We start from the raw sequence: 26355 nt of genomic DNA on the forward strand, positions 1-26355 counted from the left end.
GCTGCAGCCGCCTGTAGGCAAAGCGTGGCGTTAAAACGCTGGGGTGCGGGCAGGCTCTCTGGGTTCCCGCGGGGAGGATGGTTTTGTGCCTTTATTGATGTGCTGCCAGCCTCCCTCTGTTCTCAGAGTCGCTTTATTTTCGGAGTCACTTTTCTTTATTCTCAGAGTCACTTGTTGAAGCGGGAGGGCAAGAAGTTGTTGGAAACGGCACAGAAGAGCGCTGATGACCGGATGGAATCGTGGGGACAGGCGGGAGGATGATCGCTGCGTTAGAAAACCACGTCAGGGCTCGGCTGTGAAGCACGGTAACACTTCCCTATTCAGACCAGGACCCCCAGAACTTCATTAGGAATAAAGAGAAAAGTATAGGGGCAAGGGAGGGAGGCAATGCCATCAGATTGGTTTTAGTTTTGTAGGATATTTATTTGTAGCCTGTGTTTGCTTCCTGGATGACAACATGTACCTCCATGCACAGTAAGCAGCCGTCGGTCATGCTGTATTTGGTTCAGTTACAGAAGCACAAACATCTTCGTTTATTGCAGATCAAAGAACGGTTTGGTGACACATAAGAGTATCAGAAAGGTGGATGGTCAAATGGGAGTACCAGTGGTGATGAACTGTTAATTTAAGCAATAGATCGAGGTGTGATAATCTGCTAAAATCACCTCCTTTTTTTTCAAACAGCACTGCCCCTCAAGGTGCTGAACAGTGGCAGCTGGGAACAAGGGAAAGCTGAGTTGGCTGAGACATGTGAAATGAAACAATGAGGAGAAAGCTTAATTTTAATTGTCATTGCCCTAAAATGATACTCACTTGGGTGGCTTCCTACATGTGAGAAAGGGAAAGAACCATGAGCTGGGAAGGAGGAGATAATCCCTCTTCTGAGTCTTGGTGTTGGCTGTTGCTGTCACCTTTCCACCTGACTTAAACATATATAATCGATTTCCCTGCCACAGCTAACTTAGCTGGAAGGTGAAACACGTACTAAATCAGAGAGAAGTGTCAGTAAGCAGGAGAGGACCTGGGGATGTCCTGGCAGTTCATACCTCAAGTAAGGCTGTTCCTGCTCTTAGTTCTGGTTTTACTTCTGTAAGGGCAAAAGGTGTTAAATGACCTCAGTAAGAGGCAACAGCAATGCAATGCCAGGGATTATTTAAATTTCTTTTTAAAGCACTCTGTCCCAATTTAGCTCGAAGGCAAATTCGGGCATGTGGCACACACAGAAAAGAAGTACAGGTAGTTCTGTGATGGGCTGAGATGACCTGGGGGTTGGCACAACCTGCCTAAGGCCATACAAGCTCTAGTGCCAGGGGGTGAGGAGATTTTATTTTCCTGCCAGAACGAAGGCAGGGGAACATAATCCTAGCAGGAGAGCAGAGATAGCTGGAGATGAGGTGGGTGTTGCAGATGTTACACCAAGCATCCCTCTTTGTGGACACACACAGTCCACCTGCAAAACATGTGCTGACACTCCTGCTACTCTCTGCCTATCAGAAGCCCAACTCAGTCATACTTCTAAGAAGGAAGACACAAGACAGGAGTCTCAGTGAACGACAATACAGCACAGTGTTTATTAACTCCAGGTTAGTGATACAGGCACAACGTTACATCCATGGGATCCCTACCCACACTCTAAGCCTGTTCCTTCAGCCTCTTGAGCTGCTCCCTCAGGTGATCGATCTGGGCACTCACGCTGCTCTTGGCAGTGCCACCCATGGCCGTGTACTGCTCCACACTGTTGAGGAAGTTGAAGACCTGGGAGACATCGCTGCCAAACAGGGGGCTGAGGAGGCAAAGAGAAGAGTGTCAATGGAGAGCACTGGGTGCTGGTGCCTGCTTTAAGTGCTCAGTGCCTGTGGAGATGGTGAAGGAGTGGACATGGAGCCTTTTTGGCAGGGGAAAGGCTTCCTGCAGCCCAGGCACTTCTGCACTTCTGGTGCCTGACAGTAGCTGCTTGTGGGAGACCCAAGAGTCAGCTCCACAGGCAGAAGTCTGGAGCCAAAGTCTTCTGGAGGGCTGGTGCCTCCATGTCAGGGCATGAGTTTCATCCAGTCCCTCTCAGTAGCTGCTGCCCATGGCCTGCTGGAGCAGAGTGGTAGTCATGTTGTCCCCATTCTCCCAGCAGTATTTGGGGTGCTGTCTGGCCCAGGTGATTTGGAGGAGGGCACCCTGTTGAGGGAATTCAAGGTAAAAGTGATACAAACCTGATGGTCTTCAGCTCATCAAGGTTGAGTTTATTGATGGGGATGCCTTTAGTCTCAGCAAGGTGGACAGCCTTTCCAGAGGCAATGTGGGCTTGTCTGAATGGCATCTGCAGTGAGAAGTAGAGGCTGCAATCAGTGACCAGGCAATGGGGATGTTTTCCAAAGGACACAAAAGACATGTTTTCTGTTTTGCTTGGCTTGTTTTCATCTAGTAAAATGCCATGTGAATCCAGGTTTGTTCATCGCCTCAGAACAGAACACAAGGCCTCATCTCAGGCCCTCGCTAAGCAGTATTCTGCATCCAAAGGAATTGGAGTTCTGAGTTTCCCCTGATACTTACCCCTTTACGGACCAAGTAGAGAGCCAGGTCAGTAGACAGCATGTCAGGGCTCAGAGCCCTCTCCATGTTCTCCTTGTTGATCTGCAGAAAGGGCAAGAGGGAGGCATCATCACCTCTTCCTTAGGGATGTCAGTGGTCACATTGAGGGGACTTTATCTGGAAGGGACCTTGCTCTAAAAGAACCCTCTGATCCTTGAGCAGCTGACAGTGGTGGCCATAGTGAGCCATATGGGTGAGCTACTGAAGAGCCTTCATCTTAGGACACATATAGAGCTCATTTACCCATGTTATCTGTGTGATGTTCACCCCAAACATGTTCAGTAGTGAGAGCCTGAAGCCTTACCTGGAGGGTAGAAATCACTCCAGTGGCCACCTGGAGCACAGCGTTCAGGGTTTCCACAACATCAAAGACAGCCTCCTTGTCCTCCTGCATTAGAACAAGGATGAAAACTGCTGTGAGTCAACACGGTGTGGCCCAAAAGCCCAACCAAGAGCCTGAGCAGCCAGGCCAGCAGAGCAGGGGCTCCTCTATGGCCGTGGTGCCAAGTGCATTGTGCTGAGCCTCAGCCCCTTCCTCACCCCCTACACACAACCAGGGCCTGTGCAGGGACAGGGACTGGCAAAGTACTCCAGAATAGAAGAGATCTGTGTGTTTGAGAGACCCTGTGAAAGCCAACATGTGTTTTACCTGCAGATCCTTGTTGTAGGTGCTTGGAAGGCCTTTGAGAACCATGAGAATGGCAGCCAGCTGCAGAGAGAAGCAGGCGAGGTGGTTAGGTACAAGAGGAGAAGCACATTGTCCCAGCAGAGGTGAAGAGCCCAGACTGGGCACATCTCTTTAAGCAGAGATAAGAAGGAGGAACATTCCTCAGCCCTGGATGAGCAGTTTCCCCATCCCCTTCCCTCCGGAGCCCGCTCACCCGTCCGAACACTCGTCCAGCTTTGCTGCGGATCAGTTCCAGGCTATCAGGGTTCTTCTTCTGAGGCATCAGGCTGCTGCCAGTGCTGGAACAAAGGTGTGTGGAGTGTAATGGTGAGCAGGACCCCAGCCCATACAGACACAGGTCATGCAGCAACCTGTTAGCCCTCGAAAAGCAACACATCTGTCCCTTTTTCTTTCTAGGCTTCAGGAAAGCAGTGAACTGAGTGTGCCAACTTTCTCATGTTTCCCACAGCAAAGCCTTCGGTTTTGCAGTCCTGCCTGGAGCTACCATGCAGTTCCACCTCTCAAAGAGGCAGCAAACAGGAGATTTGTCCACAAGCCCCCCCATGGCTGCTATCACCAGGTCAGCTCTCCTGTGACAACAGAGAGGGAGGGCTGTGTTGTGCTGCCCCAAGAGGCAGGAAATCCGTTAGGATTGCAAAGCCGGCCAGGCAGGGAAGGCTTTGGCAGGCAGTGGCAGCAGAGGAGGAAGTTGTGTGTGCCAGCAGTTGCTGGGGAGGAGCGAGTGCTGCATGCAGACTTAGTGGAGTTGCCAGAATCAGAAAGAAGTGTCCAGTACTGAGGGGTATTCACCCTACGGCTGCCTTTCTGCCAGCCTTTTCATGCTGGGGCAGCAGGGAGACCCCAAACACTGTCTTACTCTTTCAGGTGAGGATAGCTGAGGAGGAGAGGCTGAGGGATTGGTTCTTTGTACAGAGACCTACCTATAAGCATCAGAGAGGGTCACAAAGCCAAACTCGCTGGTGCTGTAGATGATGAGATCTTCAGCCATCTTGCTCAGGTGGATCATCAGCAGGGTGGCAAAAGAGAGGAATTCCACTGCAGAGAAGGCAGGAAATCAGGACATGAAAAAGGTGCTTGTTTGCTTGATAACCCAGGGAACCCCTACTGGAATTTAAACACTATCAAACACGTCTTCTGTATAATTACTTCCTAGTGGAGGATTTCAGTCCTTTATGAAGGGAAGTTGACTAGAAAGGTCCCAGGAGGCTACTTCTAGAATGGTGTTGGGAAGAAGTGATTGAGTTGTGCTTACCCACAAAGTCTCTCTCACTAATGGCATCCATGCTGTTCAGGCTGATGGAGGCAAAGTCCAGCTCTGTGAGGAAGGTGATGGACAAAGGAAGTCAGTTTTGATATGAATGGAGCTAGAACATAGCAGTTTGCCCCAGCATGCAGGTAACTGTGAGCCCTTGAGAAGTCCCAGAAACACAAACATGCTTTGTTATTAGCCCAGGCAGGCAGCGTGCAGCAGAGTTGGTTCTGTTTATGGCCCTACCTTACAAACACCTGCTGCCTCACTGCAGTAAAAAGTCTTCTGTCTTACCGAGTCAATAGGAGCTGCCTCCCTCCTCTTTCACTGAGCATCAGATAACACTTATTTCTTTTTAGTTAACACTCTCCATGTCCATGTTTAAGATATTGCAACTTCAGGACAATGTGTCAAAGCTTCCCCATCTCCCAGGGATTATGAGCAAACCTGTGCTCTCAGTCATATGGAGACATTTACCATTACGTAGAAGCTCTCTGTCAATGTCCAGTGGGTGACCAGCCAGAGCACCACTGCCAGGGGAGAAAGAAACAGAAGTCATGTATGACATCCTGCACGCTCAAACCAAAGCTGAGCTCTGGCACCCAGGGGTGACACCTCTCTGAATATTTCCCTCTCACAGTTCATTTTGGTGTCATACAATGTGGCCTGAACCTTGGCAAACTTTGACCTCTGGAATTAGAGGAAGGTTTATTTGATAAAAGATTGTATTTCCTAATTTTGGAAAGTGAGAAGAACAGTCTGTGGTGACAATCTTCTATTTGGCAAGAGAAGCAAGGATTGCAGCCTTGCAGATCTTTAGTGAATAGATTATACAAACCCCAGTGGTTCAGGGATGCAAAGATCTGCCTCAGCCATTTCACAGAGCAAAGTGAGACCCAAGGACTACACACGAAGTAAACTTTATACCTTCCCAAAGGCAAGACATTCATCCTCCTCTTCACATCTCCCAGGCGCTCAGAGTCACGGGTCAGAGCAACAGCGTGGCTGGGAAAGGACACGAGAGGTGAAGCACCTGATGTCAGAAAGTGTCACACAACCCAAGAGGTGAGAGTGGCCAAAGGATGGAGCATGCAGGAGCCAGCCTCCACTGCCCCCTCAGTGCTTGGATCAGAGCCACATGGGGAGCTCCTCTTCCAGTCTGCAAGGTTATCTGTGGTTTGTCACCAGCCCTGTCTGCCCCCTCAGAGGATGATGCCCTTCTAGGCTCCAGCTGAGCATGGCCCCAAGGGTGGAGAAGGGTCCCTGCAGCCAAGTGTAAAGGTGGTTACCTGAGCAAGAACTGGCTCCATCTGATGGGCTGAGCTTTCTGCAGGTGGGTGTAGCCAGGCAAGATAACATCAATTTCTCTGCATGTGAAAGGAGAGAAAGAGGTGAGCAGCAGCTGTGAGGATACCAGCAGTGGCAGGTACACTCCAGGGTTTCTGGCAAGAGAAAATCTTTAGCTTGTGCTGAAGCTGGTCTATCTCCCTGTTACCTGCTACCTAAGCACGTGGGGTTTAGATTTCCCAGTCTTCCAGAGTGGTGCATCTGCCATAGGCCTTTCTGTTAAAACTGCCTGGTACACTAATCCCTCTGGCAGGCAAATGTTCCCCCTTGTACCGCTGGCTTGCAGTGTGGTGTGTAAGAAGGAGTTAGACTTGGAGTACATACAGCTGAGCTTTTCTCATATTTAGCAACCTGAAACAAGTTCCCCACTCCTTCAGATGGATTTGGTCCTTCTGAAGTCTTGTCTGCACTTCCCACCTCAATTCCTTTGCCTGGATACACTGTGAACTATGGGGAAAGAGGGTCCATTACCTTTCCCTGTGCTACCACACAGTGCATGTCTGTCTGTAACTTCCTCTGCAGGAGACCCTCCTGCTGCCCTCATGGGGGCCAGCCAAAGAGCAAGCCTGGAAGTCTCCTGGTCCTGCAAGGCAAAGGTCATGGGTTTGGAAAGGACTTACATGGCAGCACGTTCCACCAGGGTCTTAATGAGCTGCAGGAGGTGACTGGAAATGACAGAGAGGGAATTCCTCATGAACAGCTTCAAGTCAGTCACAACCTGTATGAGATTGGCCACAGTCAGACAAAGCAGAATGTGACATAAGAGGAAATACTGTTCAGCAGGAGTCCCTGGCAGAGTTATCCCCTCCTTGTTCTGTGTGATGGGAAGGGATCACTGATTTGTGAAAAACACTGCATCTTGCTTTCCATAAACAGAACCAAAGCCCATTCTTTTCAGTAGCTCCTCGGGTATTGTCAACTTTGACTAAGAAAATCCCAAACCAAGTCAGTATTCATTAGAAGGACTGATCCTGCAAGTTGCACCCAGCCAGTAACATCATGGTTTCTGCAGGCTTTCAAAGCAATGTCAGTGGAAGTCTGTGGGCTTTTACCACCAGGAAGCAACTCTGCAGTGCCCATTCTCCTATGCAGATGAGTCACTAGTTTAAAGCCTTAGGGAGTACATGCTGGAGAGTGTCAGGTCATGTAAAAGATAGCATAGAGAAATATGATTAAGGAACTGAGGTGGGGGAGGAATACAGAAGGAGAAAAAACAACCAGCTCTGTACAAACCTGATCATTCCTGCTTCTTCCAGTGTGCAGCTTTCCAGCTATGTCTCCAATCAGCTCCTGAAAACAAGAAGAGGATTTCTATCAGTATCTTTGTACTCTAAGCAGGCGACTCCACATGAGCACACCTCATCCCTGCCTGGAAGGGGTTCTGGAGGATCCTGTGAGTAGCCATGGGATCCCTTCTGGGGAAGGGCACGTTTGGGTTCTATACTTATACAGTGCCTCTTCCACAAAAGGGTTCTTGGAGCCACTTGATTGTGCAGCAGGGATCTAGTGGAATTTCCCAGTGGAACAGAGGTACAAGCACTTCAGGTCAGGCAGATCCAGCTCCAGAGGAGCAGGAGCAAGAGGTGAGAGGACCCAAACCTTTAGTCTGCGTTCGTTGGCAGTGTGGATATCCTCATCGGTGTGTTTCACCACAAAGGCTCCTTTAGACCATTCCTCAGAGATCTATAAACATCAGCAGAAACACCAGTCAGCCTCTACAGTTACCCTGATGCTGTGCATGGGTGTCCTCAGGAAATACCAATTTCTGCCATCCCAGTGGATATCAAAGTGTTAAGTCTCACATGAGCTCTGCATTCCTGTTCTTTCAGGCCAAGGCTGGCTGCTTGCTCTCTCCCACTATTCTATACTGCGCTTGGTGGGATTCCTCTCCCTCCCCATGATGATTCTGCAGTGTTATGGCTATAGGAGGATTTAAGCTTTGCAGCAAAAAGGGAGCTCATTGTCCACCAGGATTTTCCTATACAAACATTGTATAGAGTCACCATTGTCCATGGTGGGTGAGCAAGAACAATGGGATATTTTCTATGCAGGCTATGCATTGCCTGCTTCTGACTCGGGCAGCCAGACTCAGTGGGATCCCAACTGCCAGCAGCAAAATAATATTCCTAGTTCATAGGGAACAATTCCTGGTGACTGCAGTGTGAAGAGGCTGGGCAGGTCACACTGAGCACACCTCACTGTGGCACTGGGGCTGTCACGATGAGCATTGGCAATGTGCTCCTCAGGGCTTCAGGCTCTCACTGGGGGCTTCTCAGCTGGTTCACATCCCACTGTTGGGCTTTGGTGCATTTAGTGGGATGCAGTTTGGGCATCCATCTCCTGCCCAGAATGTGTCCAAGAGACCTGAGTGCAGTACACATGGGCCCGTCATGTCTGTGACTTAGGGCAGCATTCCCTTTCAGGAAAGCATTTCAGCACATGCCTAGCTCCAAGGAATAGAACACGAGAACATGCAAAGGTTCTCTTTAGAACAGCAGCTCAGGGATGCTACTAGAGATGCTGTCAGAGAAGGAGCCATTCATTCCAGCACACAGGACAGTGAGGGAAATAAATACCTTTTCCAGGCCACTCAGGATCTTCTCCATCTCACTTTTAGGTAGGATTCCAGTCTTCTCCAAGGCTTTGGCATAAGCTATGCTTCCCTGGATATCAACTTCAGCCAGTCTCTGATCATAGCTGATGGAAGCATTGAGCATCTCCATGACTGGATCTGTGCTCCCACTGAATCTTCCTCCCCAAAGTTTATCTCCCTGAGACAAAGGAAGCAGCATATTAAAGAGGCCAAATAACTTCAGTGAAGGTCCTATGCACCATGTAACATCCAGTGATCTGTTCATGCAGTATGAGGCCATGCTCATCTATATTCTTGCAGGGTGGCAGCCCTGACCAGGAACATCCTGGACTTCAGGATCTTTGGCAAAGCAATGGAGAACATGTCATTGTCACTAGTGTTTAGCTCCCAGGCTGTGAGGCCTGGCTCAGGAATCCTCTAGGACATTTTGTCTCTGCAGGGAGTCCATGAAATTATTATCATGGCATATGGTGCAAGATCAGCATGGATTTCTCTTTTAAGGCAGCTGCAGGTCAACAACACTCTTACAGCCTTTTAAAGGGGGAAAAAAGGAAAGCAGTGACTAACAAATAGAGTGAAAGCCAGTGTCATCAAAGGCCTTTTTGTTCTGTTGAGCTAACAGATATGTTTCTTTGATTGACAAAGAGCTGGAGGCCAGCACAAACCACATTATGACGTGTTTGGGGCATCTCCAGAGTCCACGATGTGCTTGCAAGCTTTGGCCTAGAATTAGCATAAAACTGGTTGAGGTCCAGACTCCAGAAAGGGAGTCAAGCATCAGGGATGTTCAGGAAAATCAATCAAGAAGAAGGTTTGAAAATGCATAGAAATGAAAGTTGGTTTTCTACCCATAACCAAGAGTCATAGAGTAACCTGACACACTTGAACGTGTCATCTACCTAACTACTGCACTGGGTGACCAAAGACAGGTACATAATTCTATCTATGCAGCACAGCTGGTTGTGTGTAAGCTTTTTCACCAGTGAATCAGCAACTGAAGGGATTCACCAGCTAAGAGACATATATGTCACTTTTTGCTTGCCTGGGTAGGACCCCCCAAAACTCTAGCAAACTTACACTGAAATGGAATTTCACTTGTGCAGAGGCCTTACAAATTATCCAAGATTTCAGAAGCAACTCTCTACTGCTAACAGGCACAAAAAAGAAACTGGAGTCATTTAAAGGAAGGGCTGAAATCCAGTCACCACCACAGAGCAGGTAATAATTACTGATCTATCTGATTTTCTTTCAGACACCCCTGTCCAGTCTCTTCTCACACTGTAACTACCATGGACAGCAAGAAGCTGGTGGGACAGTTGCAAGCTAGTCTGTGTCAGGGCTTTATCAGTCAAAGCACTGTTGAGTAACCTCAGAAACTTGATTCCTAGTGATTGTCTCCATGTCTCTGCTGATTCCTGCTGAAACAACGTGACTGAGAGGGCAGCAGCAGAAAGCCTACACAGGTAAGGGTGTAAGCATCTTGAAGGCAGGTTTGTCAGAAAGCTGAGGGAAGGCAGATGGGGAATCAGAATTAAGCAAGAAAAGTGTTAGAGACCTCAGTGTGCATCTGGTGCCCACAGGAGCATGGCACAGGGGGTGCTGAATTAAAGGCCAGTATCAGAGGCCGAGTGCTTCAGTAGGGAACAGGACTGCTCAGATATAACTTCAGTATTATGGGTTTCCATCAAAGTGAGAAGTGGGTCAGCAGAAGCATTGCAACACATACATTTGCAATCAGGAAATTAAAACTGAAAGATTAACTTTAGCTGGCTGCAGGACTCTGATTTGAGAGGTGGCTATTACAGTCCAAGAATTGACAGACACTCATCTGCAACCCAGAGCAGAGGAGGCCAGGGCTGTAGTAGCCATTTGAAGGTAGAGTGTGACTCACGGAGATGACTGCTCCCGTCTCACCTACCAAGCACAGAAACTGAAAACGCAGCTATTGTACAGAGAAACGTTTGCAGGACCTGCCGTGCAGTACCTCCTGCCTCAACACAAGTCATCAGGAATGAACTGCACGGGTTATTAGTCCTTCCCTGCGAGAAGGAAGAACCTGCAGGCAATGGCAGGCTGCTCGGCCTGCGACTTACACTTTAACTCAGCTGAATTTGTGTTTGCCAGAGCACCCCGAGACCACCCCGCCAGAGAAGCAAAGTTCACCCTCACCTCGCCAGCCATTGCGGACGATGTTCTGCTTGTTCCTGCAGCGATCCCGCAACTGGTGCGACCTGTGGGACAGCGCGGTGAGGTGAGGGACCCAGTCCTGGTACTGGTACTGGTACTGCTCCCAGTGGCCGGTCCCGACGCTGGCCCCGCTCACCTGCTCCACAGCTCAGCCCCGATCGCTCGCTGTCCCCCGGCCCCGCCGCCCGCTTTTACCCGCTTGTGCGCGGGGCTGGCGGCTCGTCCCGCCCCGGCGGGGCGGGGTGTCCCCGGGGCCGGCCTCGCTCCGGTCCCCCCTCCCTTCGTACCACCCCGCGGCACCGGGGGGCTCGGCTTTGTCTGTGCTGCTATGGCATTTTCTCCCCTGTGTCCGCTGCCGGAGGCCTCGGAGGGTTGCAGGAAGTGCATCCCACTTTTCTTGTCCCCTTTTGGGTTTCCTGCCCTTTATCCAGCCCTGTTGGCACAGGGCCGTAGGATAATTCAGGTAGGAAGGGACCGGTCCAGCTGTCTTTCCTATGTTCTTCTCTGTCCTACTGTTCATCCCCTTTCTGAGCTGAAGTCTAGGGCACAGTAGGATTGCTTGACTGGGGGGTGCTGCATTCTGTAGCAGAGAGGGCACGGTCAGAGTGACATGGCTACCACCAGGCTGCCTCTGGCTACCAGATCGGAATGAGCAAGTACCTTTTGCAGCTGGATTTCCAGTGTGCCACCTTCAGTATCAGTCCAGAACATGCTCGAAGTCTGGATCTGGATCAAAGTATTAATTCACTGCTTCTCAAACATTTCCACTTATATTTTTGGGAATGGGGGGATGACCCTGTTCCCTTTCAGACTTCCAGGCTTGTGGCAGCACAGAGCATCACACTGACTACACGGAGGGAACCTCTTTAGACCATTTTGTTGTCAGGTTCCTTCCTCTTCTGAGGTCCCTCATTTTTAATGCTTCTCTTGTAATGCTCCTCTATTAAGAATGTCTGAGTCCTTATTCTGAGCTTTGACAAGAGGTTGCTGAGGATTTGGAAAACCAGTAAGCACTAGAGTTACATCTAGAATGAAGCATGTACAGGGAGAGGCTTTACCTCGGGGTGTTTGTGATCTGGGCTCAGGGCTGGCTATATGGAACATGTACAACCTGTTCAAAGACTGGTCTCCAGAGACCAGTTGTGACCCCCAGAGCTAAGAAATGGAAGATGGAATCTCTGTGGCACTTTCAGAGTTGCCCTGTATCTATTCTGAGAGTTGTGTTTTCACATTATTAACCCTTTGTATGTTTGCTACATGATAGCTTTGATTTCTAAATGCTACCTGTATTTAAGCAGTTCCATGGTTAAATATACCAGTGAAAGCTCCACTTTCGGTTCTATTAGTTCCAGGCCTCTGTGTCATTTCTTCCACGTATGTGTATGTGCATCCCTCTGTAATGCAAGGAGTAGAAATGGTTGAAGAATCCCAATGAAACTAGTTTGTGTTGCCTGGCAAAGAGGAGTCCAGTGTAGATGGACACGTTTGGATGTTGCTGTCTCAAATTCACCCATGGTGCCTGCAGGGGACGTTGCTGTCACGCAGTGCATCTGTTCTCACAGTTCTCTTGTTGTGGCAGGGAAATATGGCTAGCTCAGCTTCTTCCATAGAGAGCTAGGGGACAAAAGGACCAGGCATAGGAATTTGTTTAGGAGACAAAATATTCAGCAGGGTTTTTCCCAAGTGTAAAAGCAGGTTAGAGCTCTTTTCCTTGGGGGGCGGGAGGAGGCAGAGAAGAGTTCACTACTTCTTGGAATGTCTCAAGAGCCCTTCTGTAGGTTTGTTATCTACTTGGGTGTCAGATCAGAGTTACATAGCCATCTGCTGAGAGTTTCAGTACTTCATGATCAGCCTACGTGAATTCTTGGTTTAAGTGCCTTCCTGTGGTCTGTAATGGAGCAGACCAGAGCAAGTCCAAAGTAGTGTCCAAGCTGCTGAGCCTTCTGTCTATACAGATCTTCCTGTGGTAAGGGTCAGGGCTTTAAAAACCCAAATCACAATGGGTTGTAATAGGATGACGGTGAAAGTCTGAAGACATTGTGGGCCAAACACTCCTGTAATCATAGGATCCCAGACTGTTTTGGGTTGGAAGGGACCTTGAAGCTCATCCAGTTCCAACCCCTGCCACGGGCAGGGACACCTTCCACTGGAGCAGCTTGCTCCAAGCCCCTGTGTGCAACCTGGCCTTGAACACTGCCAGGGATGGGGCAGCCACAGCTTCTCTGGGCACCCTGTGCCAGTGCCTCAGCACCCTTACAGGGAAGAATTTCCTCCTAAAAGCTCATTTCAGTCTCCCCTCTTTTAACTTAAAGCCATTCCCCCTTGTCTTGTCCCTACAGGCCCTTGTAAAAAGGGCTTCGGAGCCCTCCACAGGTCCCTTCCAACCTAAATTATTTCACAGTCTTAAGGAAAAGGTGGATGGGTGGGAAGTGCCAGTGATTGTGAGCTGCTCATTTAAGTAGGAAACCGAGATGTGATAATCTGCTGATACCTCCCTTTCTCTTTCAGTTTGGCAGAACTCTGCGTCACTCAGCACTGGCCCTGAGGAGCAATGCCAGACGTTTGCTGCTGTGAGCAAATGAAAATCTATTCAGCTGAGGCTTCTGAAGGTTTTGAGAAAGAGGTAGAAGGTACAAATAGGGACAAAGAGTGGGGGATGGCACAGGTCAAGAAAACTTATGGGAGGGAAAAGAACTATGAAGTGGAAATGAGGAGATACCCCTTCTTCTGCCTCTGTCGGTGTCCCGTGTTGGTGTCACCTCTCCCTTTGTTGCTCCTTTCCTCTATCAGCTAAGAGGGCATAAGTGATTTCCTGGCCACAGCTAGCCTATCTGGGGAGTGAAACACAAGTGCAGAAACAGAAACACAGCAGGAAGTAACAGAGCAAACACAAGGGAATTTTATGGAGTGGTGGTTGAAATGTGCTGTTCTTTAAATGCCAGGAGAACAGATCAGGTTCAGGATCAGAATAAGGGGACACTGAGGGTGAAGTGTTGAAGAAAGGGAAGTTTTCAGGTGCTGGTTTTTCCCTTTAAGCACAAGGGAGAAGAATGTCCTGGGGTACTTCGTTAATGGCAGGAGGTTTAGCTCGTGGCAGTTTGTAGTGTTTGTGCTGTAGCCCTTAACCTAAATATGGTGAGGCAATGCTTGCATTACTGCCATTACCTGTTTGTGCTACAGTCTTGCAGTCCTAATGCATTGCTGCATCAGCAGAGTGCAGGGTGCTGAGCAAAACACCTTTAAAATGCTGTGACAGCAAAGAAATTGTCCATGACAAAACTGATACTACTGTGCTGTGGGTCCCAGGTTCAGGTTGGTTTAGTGTTTAAAGAAAACTGCACCACTTTCCCTCTAGACAGCTGTTCTTTCTCTGCCTTTCAAGTCAAGTTGCAGGCATATTTCTTCCAGAAATCACTGCAGAACAATAGTGGGGAATGATGTTTCAGGTGTTTAATCAAATATTTAATTCCCCAAGTAAGGCTTTTCCTGGCCTTTATTCTGATCATGTTTCTATAAGGACAGAAGGAAAATAGCATTAAGATTCTTAAGAGGCAGCCAGCCATGCCAGTGTCTTTCCAAGCACTCTGCCACAGATAGCTTGGCCAAGTCACACAGAAAAAAAGCTTGACCTGGGCCCATGCAACCCCCGTGATTTAGAGGAAACTGGGGCCAAAGGAGGCTTTGCGTTGGGCTGGAATGACCTCTGTGTTGATGTGCTGGCCACGTCCTACCTAACACTATGCAAGTTTGGCCCCAGGTGGTGAGAAGACTTCTTTTGGCCACTTCATCTCCCCTGTTGGCAGGCAGGCAGAACGCATAGTCCTGTGAGGAGGGCAGTGACAGCTGGAGCTGTGGCATGTGTTATAAATGCAGTATCAGGTGCACGTTGTGCACACCACAAACCTCCCTCAGCACATTATGTGGCCTGCTCTGGACTGCTGGGTCCAGCCTTGTGCTGCATAGAATCATGGAATCATTTAGGTTGGAAATGACCTTTAATATCATTGAGCCTTAACCATGAGCCTAACACTGCCAAGTTGGCCAGTAAACCATGTCCCTAAGCATCACACCTATATGTCTGTCAGATACCTCCAGGGGCTCCACCACTTTTCAAGTCTTATGAGGAATGGCTGAGGGACCTGGGGGGTTTAGTCTGGAGAAGAGAAGGGTCAGGGGGAACCTTATCGCTTCCTACAACTGCCTGACAGGAGATTGTAGTGAGATGGGGTCAGTCTCTTCTCTCAAGTAACAAGCAATAGGACAAGAGGAAATGGCCTCAAGCTGCACAAGGGGGGGGTTAAACTGGATATTAGGAACAATGTATTCACAGAGAGGGTGCTCAGGCATTGGAACAGGCTGCCCAGGGTGTAATCTCCATCCCTGGAAGTGTTCATAAACCGTGCAGATGGGGCCCTCAGTGCCATGGGTTAGTGGTGGCCTTGGCAGTGCTGGGGCAATGGTTGGACTTGATGATCTTCAAGATCTTTTACGGCCCAGCTGAATCTATGTTCCTATGATTCCCTGAGCAGCCTTGTCATGGTTTAAACACAGCCAGTAACTAAATACCAGCAGCCCCTCACTCACCCCCCTTATCCCCACACTGGGTGGGATGGGGAAGAGAATGGAAAGAATGAAAACCTCATGGGCTGAGATAAGAACAATTTAATAACTAAAGTACAGTTTAATACTACTACGACTAATAGTTATAATGATAAAGGAAATAACAAGGGGAGAGGATATAAAACTAAAAGGGAAAAGTTAAAACAACAATAAACACAAGTGATACACAATACAATTGCTCACCACCTGCTGACCCATACCCAGCCCGACCCAAGCAGCTACCTGGGCCTTCTGGGTGACTCCCCCCAGTTTCTATCCTGGGCATGACATGCTGAGGTATGGAATATCCCTTTGGGTAGTTTGGGTCTGGTGCCGTCTCTGCTCCGTCCCGGCTCCTTGTGCCCCTCCTCACTTGCAGAGCAGGAGAAACTGAAAAGTCCTTTATTGGGGTAAGCATTACTTAGCAACAACTAAAACATCGGTGTGTTACCAGCATTGTTCTCAGACTAGAGCTGAAACGCAGCTCTCTACCAGCTACTAGGAAGGAAATTAACCCCATCCCAGCTGAAACCAGGACAGGCCTGCTTGACAGCTCTTCTGGTGAAGAGATTTTTCCCAGTACCCTCCCCTAGTGCAGCTTGAGACCATTTCCTTTTGTTCTATCGCTTGTTACTTGCGAGAAGAGTCCAACCCCCACCTCACTACAACCTCCTGTCAGGCAGTTGTAGGGAGCGGTGAGGTCCCCCCTGAGCCTCCTCTTCTCCACACTGAACCCCCCCAGGTCCCTCAGCCATTCCCCATCACACTTGTGCTCCAGGGCTTGCACCAGCTCCATTGCCTTTCTCTGGCCCCCCTCCAGCACCTCAATGTCTCTCTTGCAGTGAGGAGCCCAGAACTGAACACAGGATTCGAGGTGCAGCATCACCAATGTCAGGTGCAAAGGAACAACAGATTCCCTAGTTCACCACCCTCCATTCCAGGAGACTTCAGGTCTCGGGACACTCCTGCTGCTCCCAACATACCAGACCCTGACATACTGAACACCCCATACCCAGCTCCACTGCCAGGGGGGAGGGCACAAGCCCATGTTCTTTCACACCAGGCCTCACACAAGCTAAGAAAGCCCAACTCAGTCATGCCTCTAAGAAGGAAGACACAAGACAGGAGTTTCAGTGAGCTACATACACCACAGTGTTTATTAACTCCAGGTTAGTGATACAGGCACAACGTTACATCCATGGGATCTCTCCCCACACTCTAAGCCTGTTCCTTCAGCCTCTTGAGCTGCTCCCTCAGGTGATCGATCTGGGCACTCACGCTGCTCTTGGCAGTGCCACCCATGGCCGTGTACTGCTCCACACTGTTGAGGAAGTTGAAGACCTGGGAGACATCGCTGCCAAACAGGGGGCTGAGGAGGCAAAGAGAAGAGTGTCAATGGAGAGCACTGGGTGCTGGTGCCTGCTTTAAGTGCTCAGTGCCTGTGGAGATGGTGAAGGAGTGGACATGGAGCCTTTTTGGCAGGGGAAAGGCTTCCTGCAGCCCAGGCACTTCTGCACTTCTGGTGCCTGACAGTAGCTGCTTGTGGGAGACCCAAGAGTCAGCTCCACAGGCAGAAGTCTGGAGCCAAAGTCTTCTGGAGGGCTGGTGCCTCCATGTCAGGGCATGAGTTTCATCCAGTCCCTCTCAGTAGCTGCTGCCCATGGCCTGCTGGAGCTGAGTGGTTGTCATGTTGTCCCCATTCTGTGTTGTGAGGGCATTGGTTTTGTGGTATTGTCTGGCACAGGTGATTTGGGAAAGGGCATCATAAGGAAGCCCATATGACGAGAGGCTGATACCTGCCTGTTGAGGGAAGTCAAGCGATACAAACCTGATACTCTTCAGGTCATCCAGGCTGAGATTATTGATAGGGATGCCTTTAGACTCAGCAAGGTGGACGGCCTTTCCAGTGTCAATGTGGGCTTGTCTGAATGGCATCTGCAGTGAGAAGCAGAGGCCACAGTCAGTGACCAGGCAATGGGGGTGTTTTCCAATGGAAAAAAAATGGATGTGCTCTGTTTTGGTTGGCTTGTTTTCACCTAGGGCAATGCAATCTCAGTCCGGGTTTTCTGGGGTGTGAAGAGGGAAGGAGTTAGTAGGTAAAACTCCACCTGTAAATTACTATCAAGTCCACCCGGCAGCAGTTCCACTACTCGGGATACATGTAAAGAATAGGTTTCCAGCTTTCGTTTTTGTTCACCCAGACTGACCATCACCTGGGAACAGAACACAAGGCCTCATCTCAGGCCTTCGCTGAGCAGTATTCTGCATCCCAAGAAATCACAGCTTCCAGTCTCCCCCTGACACTTACTCCTTTATGAACCAAGTAGAGGGCCAGGTCAGAAGACAGGATCTCGGGGCTCAGAGCCTTCTCCATGTTCTCCTTGTTGATCTGCAGAAGGAGGGTCAGAAGGAGACATTACCATTAACTCTTCCTTGGGGCCATAATTAGCTGACAGTGGTGGCCACAGTGAGCCATATGGGTGAGTTACTGAAGAGCCTTCATCTTAGGACACATATAGAGCTCATTTACCCATGTTATCTGTGTGATGTTCACCCCAAACATGTTCAGTAGTGAGAGCCTGAAGCCTTACCTGGAGGGTAGAAATCACTCCAGTGGCCACCTGGAGCACAGCGTTCAGGGTGTCCACAACATCAAAGACAGCCTCCTTGTCCTCCTGCATTAGAACAAGGATGAAAACTGCTGTGAGTCAACGCGGTGTGGCCCAAAAGCCCAACCAAGAGCCTGAGCAGCCAGGCCAGCAGAGCAGGGGCTCCTCTATGGCCGTGGTGCCAAGTGCATTGTGCTGAGCCTCAGCCCCTTCCTCACCCCCTACACACAAGCAGGGCCTGTGCAGGGACAGGGACTGGCAAAGTACTCCAGAATAGAAGAGATCTGTGTGTTTGAGAGGCTCTCTGAAAGCCAACATGTGTTTTACCTGCAGATCCTTGTTGTAGGTGCTTGGAAGGCCTTTGAGAACCATGAGAATGGCAGCCAGCTGCAGAGAGAAGCAGGCGAGGTGGTTAGGTACAAGAGGAGAAGCACATTGTCCCAGCAGAGGTGAAGAGCCCAGACTGGGCACATCTCTTTAAGCAGAGATAAGAAGGAGGAACATTCCTCAGCCCTGGATGAGCAGTTTCCCCATCCCCTTCCCTCCGGAGCCCGCTCACCCGTCCGAACACTCGTCCAGCTTTGCTGCGGATCAGTTCCAGGCTATCAGGGTTCTTCTTCTGAGGCATCAGGCTGCTGCCAGTGCTGGAACAAAGGTGTGTGGAGTGTAATGGTGAGCAGGACCCCAGCCCATACAGACACAGGTCATGCAGCAACCTGTTAGCCCTCGAAAAGCAACACATCTGTCCCTTTTTCTTTCTAGACTTCAGGAAAGCAGTGAACTGAGTGTGCCAACTTTCTCATGTTTCCCACAGCCAAGCCTTCGGTTTTGCAGTCCTGCCTGGAGCTACCATGCAGTTCCACCTCTCAAAGAGGCAGCAAAGAGGAGATTTGTCCACAAGCCCCCCCATGGCTGCTATCACCAGGTCAGCTCTCCTGTGACAACAGAGAGGGAGGGCTGTGTTGTGCTGCCCCAAGAGGCAGGAAATCCGTTAGGATTGCAAAGCCGGCCAGGCAGGGAAGGCTTTGGCAGGCAGTGGCAGCAGAGGAGGAAGTTGTGTGTGCCAGCAGTTGCTGGGGAGGAGCGAGTGCTGCATGCAGACTTAGTGGAGTTGCCAGAATCAGAAAGAAGTGTTCAGTACTGAGGGGTATTCACCCTACGGCTGCCTTTCTGCCAGCCTTTTCATGCTGGGGCAGCAGGGAGACCCCAAACACTGTCTTACTCTTTCAGGTGAGGATAGAAGAAGAGAATTATTCTCCAGAGACCAAAAACTTACCAGTAGGTATCAGAGAGGGTCACAAAGCCAAACTCGCTGGTGCTGTAGATGATGAGATCTTCAGCCATCTTGCTCAGGTGGATCATCAGCAGGGTGGCAAAAGAGAGGAATTCCACTGCAGAGAAGGCAGGAAATCAGGACATGAAAAAGGTGCTTGTTTGCTTGATAACCCAGGGAACCCCTACTGGAATTTAAACACTATCAAACACGTCTTCTGTATAATTACTTCCTAGTGGAGGATTTCAGTCCTTTATGAAGGGAAGTTGACTGGAAAGGTCTCAGGAGGCTACTTCTAGAATGGTGTTGGGAAGAAGTGATTGAGTTGTGCTTACCCACAAAGTCTCTCTCACTAACAGCATCCATACTGTTCAGGCTGATGGAGGCAAAGTCCAGCTCTGTGAGGAAGGTGATGGACAAAGGAAGTCAGTTTTGATATGAATGGAGCTAGAACATAGCAGTTTGCCCCAGCATGCAGGTAACTGTGAGCCCTTGAGAAGTCCCAGAAACAGACATTTTAAACTCTTCACTGACTGGGGTCTTTGTTATTAGCCCAGGCAGCCAGTGTGCAGCAGAGTTAGCTCTTCCTGCTCTCAGCTAACAGGCATTGTCTCTCTTTGCAGTAAAAAGCCTTATGAAAGAAAAGCTTTGGCTCCAACACAGTGTATTATGGTCCCATTGTAAGCCATACATCAATGCTTCCCTCCCTTCTAGACATTATAGGTAGGCAAGTGTCACTCAGCCATATGGAGACATTTACCACTACGCAGTAGCTCTCTATCGATTTCCAGTGGGTTGCCAGCCAAAGCACCGCTGCCAGGGAAGAAAGAAACAGAAGTCATGCAAGGTATTCAACCAAAACTGAGCTCTAGGAAGCAGAGAAGGCAGAGCAAAGCAATGCGCAGTGAGAACACAAACTTACCTTCCCAAAGGCAAGACATTCATCCTCCTCTTCACATCTCCCAGGCGCTCAGAGTCACGGGTCAGAGCAACAGCGTGGCTGGGAAAGGACACAAGAGGTGAAGCACCTGATGTCAGAAAGTGTCACACAACCCAAGAGGTGAGAGTGGCCAACGGATGGAGCATGCAGGAGTCAGCCACCACTGCCCCCTCAGTGCTTGGATCAGAGCCACATGGGGAGCTCCTCTTCCAGTCTGCAAGGCTATCTGTGGTTTGTCACCAGCCCTGTCTGCCCCCTCAGAGGATGATGCCCTTCTAGGCTCCAGCTGAGCATGCCCCCAAGGGTGGAGAAGGGTCCCTGCAGCCAAGTGTAAAGGTGGTTACCTGAGCAAGAACTGGCTCCATCTGATGGGCTGAGCTTTCTGCAGGTGGGTGTAGCCAGGCAAGATAACATCAATTTCTCTGCATGTGAAAGGAGAGAAAGAGGTGAGCAGCAGCTGTGAGGATACCAGCAGTGGCAGGTACACTCCAGGGTTTCTGGCAAGAGAAAATCTTTAGCTTGTGCTGAAGCTGGTCTATCTCCCTGTTACCTGCTACCTAAGCACGTGGGGTTTAGATTTCCCAGTCTTCCAGAATGGTCAATCTGCCATAGACCTCTCTGGAAAACTACAGACACAGATTCCCCAGTCCACCACCAGTTTGGAACGTGGTGTGTAAGGAGCAGAGTTAAACAGGGAGTTTACACAGCTGAGCTTTTCTCCTGTTTAGCAACCTGAAACATGTTCCCCACTCCTTCAGATGGATTTGGTCCTTCTAAAGTCTTGTCTACACTTCCCACTTCAATTCCTTTGCCTGGATACAGTGGGGGAGGAGGAAAGTCTTTGTGACATGAACTGTGGGGAAAGAGTGCCCGTTGCCTTTCCCTGTGCTACCACAGAGTGCCGGTCTGTAACTTCCTCTGCAGGAGACCCTCCTGCTGCCCTCATGGGGGCCAGCCAAAGAGCAAGCCTGGAAGTCTCCTGATCCTGCAAGGCAAACGTCATGGGTTTGGAAAGGACTTACATGGCAGCACGTTCCACCAGGGTCTTAATGAGCTGCAGGAGGTGACTGGAGATGACAGAGAGGGAATTCCTCATGAACAGCTTCAAGTCAGTCACAACCTGTATGAGATTGGCCACAGTCAGACAAAGCAGAATGTGACATATATAGTGACCAGCCACTTTTACAGCAATCCCCTCCTTGTTCTGTGTGATGGGCAGGTTCATCTTCCTGTCATCATTTGATCATTTTGATGTGGTAATGTCAGGATACCTTGCTCCTCAGGAAAAGAACCAAAAGCAGTTCTGGTCTCAGGTCTCCTGAAGTGATGTTGGGAAGGAGAAGAAAGGATTCAAAATAGATTCTGTACAAACCTGATCATTCCTGCTTCTTCCAGTGTGCAGCTTTCCAGCTATGTCTCCAATCAGCTCCTGAAGACAAGAAGAGGATTTCTATCAGTATCTTTGTACTCTAAGCAGGAGACTCCACATGAGCACACCTCATCCCTGCCTGGAAGAGGTTCTGGAGGATCCTGTGAGTAGCCATGGGATCCCTTCTGGGGAAGGGCACGTTTGGGTTCTATAATTATACAGTGCCTCTTCCACAAAAGGGTTCTTGGAGCCACTTGATTGTGCAGCAGGGATCTAGTGGAATTTCCCAGTGGAAGTGGAACAGAGGTACAAGCACTTCAGGTCAGGCAGATCCAGCTCCAGAGGAGCAGGAGCAAGAGGTGAGAGGACCCAAACCTTTAGTCTGCGTTCGTTGGCAGTGTGGATATCCTCATCGGTGTGTTTCACCACAAAGGCTCCTTTAGACCATTCCTCAGAGATCTACAAACATCAGCAGAAACACCAGTCAGCCTCTACAGTTACCCTGATGCTGTGCATGGGTGTCCTCAGGAAATACCAATTTCTGCCATCCCAGTGGATATCAAAGTGTTAAGTCTCACATGAGCTCTGCATTCCTGTTCTTTTAGGCCAAGGCTGGCTGCTTGCTCTCTCCCACTATTCTATACTGCGCTTGGTGGGATTCCTCTCCCTCCCCATGATGATTCTGCAGTGTTATGGCTATAGGAGGATTTAAGCTTTGCAGCAAAAAGGGAGCTCATTGTCCACCAGGATTTTCCTATACAAACATTGTATAGAGTCACCATTGTCCATGGTGGGTGAGCAAGAACAATGGGATATTTTCTATGCAGGCTATGCATTGCCTGCTTCTGACTCGGGCAGCCAGACTCAGTGGGATCCCAACTGCCAGCAGCAAAATAATATTCCTAGTTCATAGGGAACAATTCCTGGTGACTGCAGTGTGAAGAGGCTGGGCAGGTCACACTGAGCACACCTCACTGTGGCACTGGGGCTGTCACGATGAGCATTGGCAATGTGCTCCTCAGGGCTTCAGGCTCTCACTGGGGGCTTCTCAGCTGGTTCACATCCCACTGTTGGGCTTTGGTGCATTTAGTGGGATGCAGTTTGGGCATCCATCTCCTGCCCAGAATGTGTCCAAGAGACCTGAGTGCAGTACATATCGGCCCGTCATGGCTGTGATTTAGGGCAGCATTCCCTTTCAGGAAAGCATTTCAGCACACGCCTAGCCCCAAGAAATAGAACACGAGAACATGCAAAGATTCTCTTTAGAACAGCAGCTCAGGGATGCTACTAGAGATGCTGTCAGAGAAGGAGCCATTAATTCCAGCACACAGGACAGTGAGGGAAATAAATACCTTTTCCAGGCCACTCAGGATCTTCTCCATCTCACTTTTAGGTAGGATTCCAGTCTTCTCCAAGGCTTTGGCATAAGCTATGCTCCCCTGGATATCAACTTCAGCCAGTCTCTGATCATAGGTAATGGAAGCGCTGAGCATCTCCATGACTGGATCTCTGCTTCCAACAAACCTTCCTGCCATCATTTTATCCCCCTAGAAGTAATAGTTCAGAGACATTTTTAGTATACTTTCTGATCTATCCCCTATAAATTGGTCAATGTCCATGCTACTCCTTTTCCAGCTATAACTGAGGACATACTCAGGAATGTTTTCAGTTTGTACCATTAACCAGAAAAGTCCTAGACTTTATGACCTATCAGGTCTGGCTCAGGAATCCTCCCAGTTGCTTTACTTCTGTAGGAGTCTGGAGAGAGTGTATCCTGTCCATGATCCTATGAAGAAGAGTATCAGGGCATATATTGCAGCACCAGCAGGGATCTCTTTTAAGGCAGCTGCTGATCACTGACCCTTTGATAGTCTCCTGACACAGAATAAAGTATGGCATCCAGGGATATAGTGAAAGCTGTATAGTGAAACCTACTGTTACTTGAAATAATAATTCTTAAACCCCTACTCTTTGAGAGAGACTATAACGAAACAGTTGACAAAGAGCTGTGGGCCAGCACAAGCCACATCCTCTAAAACACTCCTGTATCTATGAGGTGCTTGAAGTTATCGTCTGAAGCATCTCCAGTCTCCATGAGGTGCTTGCAAACTTTGGCATAAAATTAACAGCAGACTGGTTAAGGTGCAGACTGCAGAAAGGGAGGTCTGGGTCCCTTTTGGTGTTAGAAATGTTCGAGGAAAGAGGAAAGAACCGCCCACCCTCCAGCCCCAATACCCTGCATAAGCTCTGTGGAGCAGGGCGGAGCTGTGCTACCATGGACAGCGGCGGAGGCGGGGACCGGAGCCCCGAGCAGCCCCTTCCCCAGGGACTGAGCCAAGGACGGGAGGAGAACCCGAGAGGAGAGCAGGAGAGAGCCCGTGGGTGTCAGGGCTCAGGCATAGGGTGCTGATGATCCCGGTTTTGAAGCGGCTTTGTCAGTAGGAGCTGTGAGGAACTGGAATTCGGTTGGAATTGAAAAAGCAAAGTTCTGCAGTTCCTAGCTGAGAAACCAGCCCCTGGGGTGAATGGCAGAGGGGATGGGGTGTGAAAGACGAGTGCTGGGAGCTGAGTGCTGTATGGGGAAGAGGTACCCAAGTATATCCCAACTACTGTGGGTTGTCGCCGGAATCAGAGGTGAATCATTGCAGCTATAGCAACAAATACGTTTGCTGTCCCCTTCTCCGTTTAAAACCCAGGAAAACAAATCAAGAAGAGAATCACCCAGGTCAGCAGGGCAGGTTGCAGTGCTGGGGTTATCATGCAGCTGAGCCTGTTTGCCAGAGCACCCCGAGACCACCCCGCCAGAGAAGCAAAGTTCACCCTTACCTCGCCAGCCATTGCGGACGATGTTCTGCTTGTTCCTGCAGCGATCCCGCAACTGGTGCGACCTGTGGGACAGCGCGGTGAGGTGAGGTGAGATGGGGGACCCGGTGCCCGGTCTCCGTGCCGGTGCCGGTGCCAGTCCTGGTCCCGGTGCCCGACGCTGACCCCGCTCACCTGCTCCGCAGCTCAGCCCCGGTCGCTCGCTGTTCCCTGTCCCCGCCGCCCGCTTTTACCCGCTTGTGCGCGGGGCTGGCGGCTCGTCCCGCCCCGGCGGGGCGGGGTGTCCCCCGGGCCGGCCCCACTCTGGTCCCCCCCCGAGGCCCCTTTCGCCCTTCCTACCCCCTCGTTGCCTCCGGCCCCTGTTCGGTGATGAGCGAGTCAGGGAGAGAAGCGTCTTTGGAGGCAGGGTGGCCGCAAGGAGAAGGGTTGGGAGAGATGCTTTCATATTGCTTGTTACTGACGTTACTGGTGTATCTTGAGGCAGTGCTCTGGCAGTGCCAGAGTGTCTTGTACATGGATAGGTCGGCTCCTTTTCTGTGAATATCATTAACCTGAAGGAATCACATCACTCCTTGTCATAGCCCTCTCATGAGCAGCCTTTGACAGGAATTGATATGATGGTGGATCATTGTTGCTCTATCCCCATTGCCACCTCAGCAAACACAGAAGAACAGAATAGTTGGGAGCTAGTTTCTCTTTCCCATTTTCATGCAGATGAGGCTTTTCACCCCACCTGCAAGGATGCTGCAGCTCCAGCTGTGGGACTCCCCTTGCTGTCACTAGTTGCATGGGGTCACTCTTGCCAAGAGGTTCCTGTGAGCCTCAGGCTGTAGCTGTGGGGGTGTAAGGTTCTGCTCTGAAGCCTTGGCAAGCAGCCTGTCTCTTAAACTCATCAAACCTCAACTATCATGGAAGTAAAGAACTAGTTTAAAGTACAACAGAGCTTTGGGAGCAGCAACTTGCAAAGCTACGGCTCAGCACCATTTCCTCATGAGCACCTCTCACACTGAGCACTGTTTTGCTTGCAGGTTTGCCATACTGAGTACACTAATATGGTATAGTATTTTTTCATCTGCGTGCTCCAAACCTTTCACAGAGCTCAGGAAACATATTCCAGCTTTCTCATCCACGTTTTATTGGGTTCTTTTCATTCCTTTAACTCACCCTCTTGTCCTTTTCTGCTGTTCTCAGTTTTGCAACTCACCTGCTTTTCCTTTTTCACACTTGGATCCTTCATCATTAGGAAAGATCATTTGTGACTGTGTTCCTTGAAACCCCCCATTTTTACCACTTTTCTTGCCTTATTCACCCTTTAGGAGTGTCCTCGTACTTTCTCTGGGCATTGACAAGAGATTGCTGATGTGTTGGGAGAATAGTAACACTGTATTTGTAACCAGAGCACATCAATGTCAGTAAGATCTTATTAATCTGTGTCTGATATTACATGTGGCAAGGACGTGTGCTTTCACATGGGATCTGTCAGCACTATCCCAGTGTGTTCAGCAAACTTCAGAGGGATTAGTTTGCTTATAGTATGCTGCTTAACTCCTGTCCTAGTTTGTAGCTAGGAGATTATTCAGTCTCCCTTTTCCCATTTTTAGATGAAACAGGCAATAACTATCCTTTCTGTAAAATAAGCAATGTAGAATACAGAGGAATGTATTTTTATAATAAGAATGGAAATGAAACTTCCAAGCAGAAGTCATTAATGTAAATTGAACACTGAAGAAATAGCACTTCTTAAAGATGCTTGGAACTGGAGAGCTGGACTTTTTTGCGGGTCAGACAGTGAAATGGCATTGCAAAATAGGTTTTCTAATGCACACTGGAATGGACTCTCGTTACTGACTTCTCAATTTGATTTGGTTTGGATGGCTCTCCACTTCCCATCATCTTCTTTCAACATTTGATTTAGTGAAATAGGAAGATTAACCCCCAAATCTCCACCCCATGGTTCAAAACCGAGGAAGGCCGGAGAGAAAGGTTTTCCACTTATTTTCCCTTGTGGCGCATCATTCATACATCAATATTCCCAGCTACAATATTCCTTTTCTAATCTGAGATACAATGAGGTAGCACTAGAGAGTAAAATGCC

At 49.4% G+C, this 26355-nt stretch overlaps 2 protein-coding genes across 4 annotated transcripts; both read right to left on the bottom strand.

Moving 5' to 3' along the window:
• Positions 1–1543: 1543 nt before the first annotated feature.
• LOC133278067 (argininosuccinate lyase) lies at positions 1544–24512 on the bottom strand. 3 transcript variants are annotated; one of them, XM_061470496.1, is made up of 17 exons: positions 24435–24512; positions 24264–24325; positions 8444–8638; positions 7467–7550; positions 7101–7157; positions 6488–6585; positions 5810–5887; positions 5448–5525; positions 4998–5050; positions 4524–4586; positions 4192–4306; positions 3465–3549; positions 3233–3292; positions 2888–2971; positions 2545–2625; positions 2205–2311; positions 1544–1783 (listed from the first exon to the last, which is right to left on the bottom strand). In XM_061470496.1, exons 2-17 carry the CDS (start codon positions 24273–24275, stop codon positions 1633–1635), a joined length of 1401 nt encoding a protein of 466 aa, XP_061326480.1. In that variant the 5' UTR covers positions 24276–24325; positions 24435–24512; the 3' UTR covers positions 1544–1632. The 3 variants fall into 3 exon arrangements, with proteins under 3 accessions (XP_061326480.1, XP_061326478.1, XP_061326479.1); XM_061470494.1 differs by lacking the exons at positions 24264–24325; positions 24435–24512 and adding exons at positions 10630–10691; positions 10843–10894; XM_061470495.1 differs by lacking the exons at positions 24264–24325; positions 24435–24512 and adding exons at positions 10630–10691; positions 10784–10860.
• On the bottom strand, positions 16375–24507 carry LOC133278068 (argininosuccinate lyase). Its single transcript, XM_061470497.1, has 17 exons — positions 24435–24507; positions 24264–24325; positions 22790–22984; positions 21813–21896; positions 21441–21497; positions 21091–21188; positions 20413–20490; positions 20051–20128; positions 19889–19941; positions 19464–19526; positions 19132–19246; positions 18415–18499; positions 18183–18242; positions 17838–17921; positions 17555–17635; positions 17075–17181; positions 16375–16615 (listed from the first exon to the last, which is right to left on the bottom strand). Exons 2-17 carry the CDS (start codon positions 24273–24275, stop codon positions 16465–16467), a joined length of 1401 nt encoding a protein of 466 aa, XP_061326481.1. The 5' UTR covers positions 24276–24325; positions 24435–24507; the 3' UTR covers positions 16375–16464.
• Positions 24513–26355: the final 1843 nt, after the last annotated feature.

The sequence above is a fragment of the Pezoporus flaviventris genome, unplaced genomic scaffold (genome assembly GCF_033815535.1).
Source record: "Pezoporus flaviventris isolate CSIRO_AGI_PZ_B2104156 unplaced genomic scaffold, CSIRO_AGI_Pfla_v1 ptg000063l, whole genome shotgun sequence".
Lineage (NCBI taxonomy): Eukaryota > Metazoa > Chordata > Aves > Psittaciformes > Psittacidae > Pezoporus > Pezoporus flaviventris.